At 43.5% G+C, this 8,918-nt stretch overlaps 1 protein-coding gene across 1 annotated transcript; it reads left to right on the top strand.

Annotated features, from left to right (window-relative positions):
• The first annotated feature begins 794 nt into the window (after positions 1–794).
• On the top strand, positions 795–8,792 carry smc2 (structural maintenance of chromosomes 2). Its single transcript, XM_084004861.1, has 25 exons — positions 795–1,099; positions 1,276–1,425; positions 1,513–1,635; positions 1,730–1,768; positions 1,847–1,957; positions 2,059–2,103; positions 2,201–2,434; positions 2,632–2,781; positions 3,099–3,332; positions 3,530–3,689; positions 3,784–3,901; positions 4,584–4,722; positions 4,824–4,943; positions 5,032–5,236; positions 5,462–5,597; positions 5,777–5,901; positions 5,997–6,190; positions 6,307–6,450; positions 6,572–6,646; positions 7,115–7,234; positions 7,375–7,575; positions 7,674–7,790; positions 7,972–8,132; positions 8,249–8,396; positions 8,539–8,792. Exons 1-25 carry the CDS (start codon positions 932–934, stop codon positions 8,719–8,721), a joined length of 3,600 nt encoding a protein of 1,199 aa, XP_083860987.1. The 5' UTR covers positions 795–931; the 3' UTR covers positions 8,722–8,792.
• The last annotated feature ends 126 nt before the right edge of the window (positions 8,793–8,918 follow it).

The raw sequence follows: 8,918 nt of genomic DNA, 5'->3' as shown, positions 1-8,918 counted from the left end.
ACATGTCTCTTGCCTTTCTCTGCATACCGACTTATAGGTAGAATCATCCAATGTGGTATAAATTCAGTAATTCACTCTGCACAATATTTTTCATTATTGACATTGACAGGAAATAAAAAATGATATCAATAATGATATAAATAATTATCAACTAGCTGCAAAAATAGAATGTTAAAAACCCAAGTAGATAAAAATATTTGGACTTTAAGAAAATAATCGGGTCAAAGGTAAAGGAACACAGAGGACTTGGTCCCATGAAGGCCCTCTCAGTAATTAAAATTACTGCCAGGACTTTCTGTTATTGTTAATGGTGAGAATGGCTTAATGCTTCGTGTGTTTCATTATTTGCGCTATTATGTTAAAATCATTAATCATGAATAAATTAAATACGAAACTTTATTTGCAATTAGTGAAATATTTGCATTAGCTATGATATACCACTTACCATGATGGTAAACAGTCTTCCATCGTCCTTCCTAAATCTATCAGTTATCCAATTTTGACACTCCTTCTGTAGTTCGGCTTTCTCCCTACAGGTGGCGCCAAAACACTGCTACAGTTGATAAGGAGCATTTAGTAGCCCTTAAATGTGCCTGACGAAAATAAACATAAACCTTTGGGAAACAGAGTTCTTTGCGTTTTCTCTTTAAATTCGAAGTCATTCATGTTTATATATTGATATTTGTGTTGAATATGTGCACAAATCGCGATAAGATACTTAAAAATGTGCTCGTCCCGTGCCAGGCATAGAGCGGACGGACCAGCGGCTTCACGTCTGCCGCCAAAATTCAAGTTAGAGGAGAGACCAACGAGTTTTCCGTTGTCGGTTGTAAACACTGGGCTGTATCCTAGCGCTTCAACCTTTAACTTACCTAGTTTAAAACACTGCATATCTCGACTCCGGAGCCCGCGGAGAGGGTACAGCCTAAAGATGTACATCAAGTCTATTATCGTTGAAGGATTCAAATCCTACGCACAGAGGACGGAGATCAACGGGTTCGACCCGCTCTTCAACGCCATCACAGGACTGAACGGCAGTGGCAAGTCTAATATCCTGGACTCCATATGTTTCCTTTTGGGCATCTCCAATCTCAGCCATGTAAGTGTGTCGTTGGCTATACGACCATTAAGCTCAACGCAAAAACGTAGTTGTTGACTTTAAGTCGCCAGTAGTTTTCTGACGCTGACTAGAGAGTAACAGAGTAAGCTAGCTACAAGCATCCTAACAGTCAGCTCTTGAACGTTGTATCCGTTTGTTTCGTTTTCACTTGAAAGGTGCGAGCCTCAAATCTGCAGGACCTGGTTTACAAAAATGGCCAGGGTGGTATCACCAAGGCCACTGTGTCCATCACCTTTGATAACTCCAATAAGAGCCAGAGTCCTCTGGGTTTTGAAACGCACGATGAGATCACCGTCACCAGACAGGTTGGCAGAGACGACTCTGTAAAAGTGTACAGCTGGTTATTGTGTGTAATGCGCATACTAAAGGCGGGTTATACGTCTTTCTTTAAGGTGGTAATTGGTGGCAGAAACAAGTACCTCATCAACGGAGTCAATGCTAACAACACCAGGGTGCAGGACTTGTTCTGCTCTATTGGCCTCAATGTCAACAACCCACATTTCCTCATCATGCAGGTAAGTCTAGTGTCTGCAACAGTGTGCGTTGTTGTGTGTGTAGCCCTCTTCCACAACATTATTTTATATAATAAATATGTTTCCAATATTTTAGGGCAGGATCACCAAAGTTTTAAACATGAAACCGCCAGAGGTAAGTCACACTGTCCACTATCAGTACTATATCATACAATTGTCTTGCTTTTTTTCATGGCTGCGTCTCTCCTTTCAGATCCTTGCCATGATCGAGGAGGCAGCGGGAACCAGAATGTATGAATGTAAAAAGATTGGCGCTCAGAAAACCATTGAGAAGAAGGAGGCCAAGCTGAAGGAGATTCAGACAGTATGTTAGACATCCAAACATTTTGACTAATTTATCTCATTTCATTGTCCAGCCACAAATACAGTTGCAACATTTAACTGTTTCTCTTTGTTTACTCTAAGATTTTAGATGAGGAAATTACTCCAACCATGCATAAACTCCAAGAGGTAGGTTCAATGCAGAATACAACGATACAATTTCCGTGAAACATTTACTTTTTTAGTTATTATTGCCCTTTTTTCCTAAACCTTACTCCCTCTGCAGGAGCGATCATCATATTTGGAGTACCAGAAGCTGATGCGAGAGATCCAGCACTTGTCACGGCTGTATGTCGCCTGGCTGTTTGTGTGTGCTGAAGAAACCAAGCTGAAGTCAGCAGATAATCTGAAAGTGATGCAGGATAACATCACCAAGATGCAAGCAAACATGGCTGAGAATGAGAGCAAAGTCCAGGAGCTGGCAGCCCAGATTCAGGAGCTGCAGAAGAAAAAGGACCAGGTACACTTTTTATTTTTGTCATTCTTCAGAATTTTAATATTTGCCACTGGATCACCATCTTTGATTCAAAATACATTTTGAAAGAAGTGTCCATCAAAATTAAATATTTTCTGTTTTAAAAAAAAAAAATGAAATGAAAGGACAATTAATCTTGAGTCGAATTACTTAGCATTTTGATGTTTGATGCTCATATTCAGGAGGTGAATGGGGTGTTAAAAACCCTAGAAGAGACTCTCGCTGATGTGCAACGCGTGGACGCCAAAGCTCAGAGTGCACTTGACCTGAAAAAGCAGAATGTCAAAGATGAAACCAAGAAGAGGAATGAGCTTGTCAAAACTATGGAGGAGGTAAAGGGACAATAACCGGAATGTTTCGCAAATGACATTTGCTAAAGTTTATTTATGGATAACCACCTACCACACAACACACACCAATACAGACGATCAACAACACTGTATGACATATCATTTCATGACATTGTGACACAATATAATACAAGACTGTTGCACTATGCAACACAATAACACATAAGTGCAATGGCCATGTCAGATAATAACACACAGATGATAAAGAGGAGCTCGAAGAACATTTGCATACAATGAGGGCAATTTGCAAACCTCAAGCTGAATTCTTGGTCAACGGTTGTTTGTCTTTCTTCCTTTAGGACAAGAAAATGCTTGTGGTCAAAGAAAAGGAGGTTTCTAAGTTGACGGAGCAGCTTCAGGCTCTACAGGAGGAGGGACAGAAGGACAGCGCAGCCCTGGAGGCAGCTGAGCAGCATTTTAGGGCTGTGTCAGCGGGTCTTTCTGCCAACGAGGATGGAGAGGAGGCCACGCTGGCTGGGCAGATGATGACCTGCAAGAATGACATGAGCAAGGCTGATACTGAGGCCAAGCAGGTGAGAAAGGGCTTGAATTTATCTGTTGAAGTTGCCAGTTAATATTGAGCAACAAGTTTTCAGCACAAACATGCTTATAGGAAGAATACACATCGCAGGACTACTGTTTTTAAAATTGTTAAATTTAAAGAAAATGCTCGATTTCTTTCCTGTTCGAAGAGTGTTCATCCATCTTGTCTGTCGTCCCTTCTGTCCAGGCCCAGATGACCCTGAAGCATGCCCAGGCTGAGCTAAAGACCAAACAGGCCGAGGTGAAAAAGATGGACAGTGGCTACAAGAAGGACCAGGACAGCCTGCAAGCTGTGAAAACCAGCAGGGAGAAACTACAGGCTGAGCTAGCTAAACTCAACTATGAAGGTACTGTGGAAGCAGAGCAGTGCATGCAGCTGCCATTCCTTATGTTATGTTTTATTACCATTTAGGGTCTGTATGCATTTCTGTCTTCATGCAGATGGGAAGGAGGAGGAGCTGCTGGACAAAAGAAGGCAGCTGTCCAGAGAGGTCGCTAAGCTTAAAGCGACCTATGAGGGTCTTGTGTCTCGCTTCCCCAACTTGCGCTTTGACTACAAGTAAGGATTTGCCAAATAAATTAGCTCAACTCTTTAACTAAATAGCATATGTTTTAAATGATGTTGCAAATGATCTTTAGCTACATAGATGTTTCTCTGTACTTCTGCCTTTACAAATAAATCAACTATTTTGGGCAAAACGATCTTTCCAAAGGATTGATCGATCTTTTCTGAATTTAAAGGCTCTGCACACCCCAGGTGTTTAACACTTTTCCGGCTGTAATCATAACTCATTTCCAGAGTCCATGCTGAGAATTGGGTAAAAAAACATTGTGGATAACTAGATGGGAATAAGCTCTGCTCTCATACTGACAAACTCAACTTCTAGCGTTTTAAAACAAATACCAATATTAATATATAAAATGAGAATCATTATTGTTCCTTTGGAAAATCCTTAAAAATAATTAGTTTTGTGACGACTCACTTTGATATTCAGCCTTTCAAAAACCAGATTGTCATTGTGGTGATAAACAAGTGTTTGCTCTCTGGCTTGCTGCATCCTTTATTAACAGGTCTAGCAGCAATCTAACGGCACCATAAATTACATTTTATATAACCACAATTACAGAAAATTAGATATTTTTTTATGTTGATGACATCATGAAATATGCTGAAAGCTGAAATGTGAAAACCTTGATTGAAGCTTTGTATGTGTGAAAGTGTTGAATGTGTTTTCTTACAGGGACCCAGAGCGAGGATGGGACCGCAGCAAAGTGAAGGGGCTGCTAGCGAACCTGATCACAGTCCGTGACCTCTCCTATGCAACAGGACTGGAGGTTGTTGCAGGAGGACGGCTCTACAACATCGTCGTCGACACAGAGGTATGTGTGTTCTGTTAGTGTAGTGTTCATGTGTTTGTTTCACTGGCAGACCAGTGGGACAGTGCAACACGAGTTAGTCATGTGATATTTGTCTTTGCCAGGTGACTGGTAAGAAACTGTTGGAGAAGGGAGAGCTGCAGCGGAGGTACACCATCATTCCCCTGAACAAGATCTCTGCCAAGACACTCAACGACAGAGTGGTGAACACCGCCAAGAGCCTGGTGAGGCAGCGACATTCTGTCTGATCTTGAACTGCGACACGATGACATCTTTTCCCTCACATAACCTTCACTCTCCCTCTTTCATCAGGTCGGAGAAAACAACGTCCACGCAGCTCTGTCCTTGGTGGGCTACGAATCTGATCTGCGTAAGGCCATGGAGTACGTCTTTGGCTCCACACTGGTGTGTGACACCCTGGACAACGCCAAAAAAGTGGCTTTTGATCGACAGGTGATGACCAAGACTGTCACTCTGGGAGGCGACATCTTCGACCCACAGGGAACTCTGAGCGGAGGTAAGAACAAGCAACGTTTCTGTACTAGATTATGTGTCACAGTGGAAGTGTGTACATCCAGATAATAATTTATTGCTTAGAATCAAGTTTGCTTCAACACTCTTTTTATAAAGCTTATGCACACACCTGGAATATCAGTTTTGACTTATGTAATATGAAATAATTTTTCACACACTACAATAAAATGGACTTTCCAATCAACTATTTGTTTACTTTTTCTTCCAGGCGCTCGCTCCCAGTCAGCATCAGTTCTGACCAGCCTACAGGAACTGAAGGAGGTTCGGGACAACTTGAATGACAAGGAGGCCCAGCTTCAGGAGATGGAGCGACACTTGGCCGGCCTTAAGGGAACCGTAGAGAAGTAGGCACAAACGCACAAAATACCTGCATGAATTGAAATAGAGCTAGACGGATAAGCCAACATTAGTTTATGCCAGATGCTTTTATGTCTTCCTGGTGTATTTGTGATTTCATTATCTCTTATTTTTTCCACCTTTGCCCTACATTTTCTTCTTCGTTCACTGCATGTTCTCCCTCCAGGTACCGTCAGGTGAAGCAGCAGTACGAGCTGAAGGTAGAGGAGGAGCAGATCCTGCAGGCCAAGTTGCAGCAGAGCTCCTTCCACCAGCAGCAAGAGGAGCTGGAGAGGCTGCGCAAGGCCATTGGTCAGAATGCTGAAATGTGCACAAGCACATCATAAAAACAAGGATATGATTATTTTTTACTAACTTAACTGTGTATGGTGTGTTTGCTTATACAGAGGAGAGTGAGGAGACTTTGCGTGTCACCAAGGAGGTGCAGAAACGGGCTGAAGAAAAGTACAAGGTGCTGGAAAACAAGATGAAGAACGCTGAAGCAGAGAGGGACAAGGAGCTGAAAGCCGCCCAGCAGAAACTCAATGTGGCCAAGACCAAAGCCGATGCCTTCAATAAGAAGCTGAAGCAGAAGCAGCAGGTACACAAACACACAATCATGCGCCGTCGGTGGCTCCTCTCCATGCATTGGTCTAACAGCAGCAAGCCTGCTGAGCCTTCTGATGTCACACGTGTTTGTCCTGCTCATGTGTGCAGGAGTCGGATGCCGTGACTCTGGAGCTGGAGGAGCTGCGCAGGGAGCAGGCCGGTTATGTGCAGCAGATCCAGGCTGTGGATGAAGCCATGAGTGCCATCCAGGAGCAGATAGACAGCATGGCTTGTACCGTATCACAGAACAAGGTATGCAACAATATGAAATTTGTACCCAAGAGCTCACATTTTTAGGTATACAGGTTTACTCTGGTGTCTTTGTTTCCCGTTCCCTATTTCACCGTACTTCACCCTCTCCCCCGCTGTGTAGGAGGCCATGCGTAAAGCCCAGGAGGAGCTGGCCAAACAGAAGGAAGTGATCATGGAGCAGGACAAAGAGCTGAAGGTGAAAACATAATGTCTGTTCATAGGTGTGTAGGATTTGACAGCATCTAGTGGTGTGGTTGCAGATTGCAACCAGCTGAATACCCTTCCGCTTACTCTTTCCAAGACTGAGGTGCAAAACCGCAGTAACGGCGTTCATCTCACTCAGAGGCCGGCCGTAACAAAATAAAACTACTTTAGCAGCAATGGAAGTCAGGTGGCGGCTGGAGGAAAACACAAGGATTCTTAGTTTGAAGACATGAATATTATATTTCATTTCTGCTAATAATCCCCTTAAATGCTACACACTACCTTTTTAATGCTAACGGTTTTTAACTCCTATTTGAGAAGCTTCAAATATAGTATGACGTTTAATCACTCAACTTGCTACAGTTTAACTTTCCTCTTGGATTGAATTTTCTTGATTGTCTAATTGAGTATAAGTTAATTACTTAATTTTTTTTTTTTTTTATCCAATTGAATGTTCCAGGGTAAAAGCACAGAGGCCAATAAAATAAGGGAGCAGAACAACGAAGTCCAGCTGAAGATCAAGGAACTAGAACACAACATTAGTAAGCACCGCAAAGACAGCCAGGATGCTGCTGACAAGGTACACGCACTGACACTCAGTCCTCTACTACAATACGTATAATTCTATGATCGATGTTGTTCCTGAATGGTTTCTTTATGAGCAGGCTCCTCTAAACGTTTCTCCACTTCTCTCCTCCTCGTCGATCGTTCTTCCTCCAGGTGACTCGGATGCTGGAGGAACATGACTGGATCCAGTCGGAGCGTCAGTTCTTCGGCCAGCCCAACACTTCTTATGACTTTAAGACCAACAACCCCCGTGAGGCCGGTCAGAGGCTGAAAAAGCTGGAGGAGACCACCTCCAAGCTGGAGAGAAACGTCAACAAGAGGGCCATGAACATGCTGAACGAGGCCGAGGAAAGGGTGAGGACAAAGACTGTTGTGTCAACAAATGCAGAAACGACTATTAATGCTTTGAATGACTTCTCATCCGTCCTACACAATCGTCTTCCCTCCTGCAGTACAATGACCTGATGAAGAAGAAGAGGATCGTGGAGAACGACAAAGCCAAAATCTTGCAGACCATCGAGGAGCTGGACCAGAAGAAGAATGAGGCTCTCAACGTGGCATGGCAGAAGGTCTGCACTCTCAAAGCAAATCATCCCTCCCTACATTGGCATCTAACGTTGGGCTATGTTTACTGAGAGACGATTACCAAAGCATTGCTGTTTTATTGGGCACACCTAGTTTATTGACATTAGACTGCGTTCATGTTTTAAAATTAGTGGTTTAAAGTGAAATGTTTCCCTTCCTCTGCAGGTCAACAAGGACTTTGGCTCCATTTTCTCCATGTTGCTCCCAGGGGCCACGGCTAAGCTGGCTCCTCCCCAGGGCTGTGGTGTCTTGGATGGTCTCGAGTTCAAGGTGGCCCTAGGCAAAACCTGGAAGGAGAACCTCACTGAGCTGAGTGGTGGGCAAAGGTCAGCAAAACCCCTTTTATGGTCTTTGAGTGCCACTGAATATGTCTGTTTGAGTAGGATGGATACACAGTTTCCATGGATAAAGTCAGCCTCTTTCTCGTTGTGTCTGTTTCCAGATCCCTGGTGGCCTTGTCTCTCATCCTGGCCATGCTGCTGTTCAAACCAGCTCCCATCTACATCTTAGACGAAGTGGATGCTGCCCTGGATCTCTCACACACACAGAACATCGGACAGATGCTGCGCACACATTTTAGACACTCCCAGGTATGTGGAACCGCACACGCTCACGTTCCAATTCCCTTTGTAAGCCTTAAATTGTTGTACAGGAGACTTTCAGCCATTAACTAGAGCAGTGTGCTCGTGTAGACATGTACTCACGTTACCCTTTTACATTCCCTCCCTGCAGTTTGTGGTGGTGTCCCTAAAGGACGGCATGTTCACCAACGCCAACGTCCTGTACAAGACCAAGTTTGTCGACGGCATGTCCACTGTAACACGGACTGCTCTCAGCCAGAGTGACGGCAACCATCCCTCCAAAGGCCAAGACAAGGCTCGAAAAGACAAGAGGAACAAAGCACTCATCAGCTAATCATTGCACCGAAAAGGCTGAACGGCTACATTCTAAATTTGCTCTGGTATTACTTCTTTAGAAACTATATCAATCTGTTTATAACTTCTGTCAATCGGTCATGTACACAAGTTCCTGGTAGTCTCTCTTTCCTGTTCTTAACTTGTTTTATATGTATGACATGTGCTCTTTGTTTAAGTGTGGCCTTACATCTCGGT

This window comes from Eutrigla gurnardus (genome assembly GCF_963514095.1).
Source record: "Eutrigla gurnardus genome assembly, chromosome: 3".
Classification (NCBI taxonomy): domain Eukaryota; kingdom Metazoa; phylum Chordata; class Actinopteri; order Perciformes; family Triglidae; genus Eutrigla; species Eutrigla gurnardus.
Note: the sequence above shows the minus strand (reverse complement) of the source record. Positions and strands in the feature narration are given on the sequence as shown.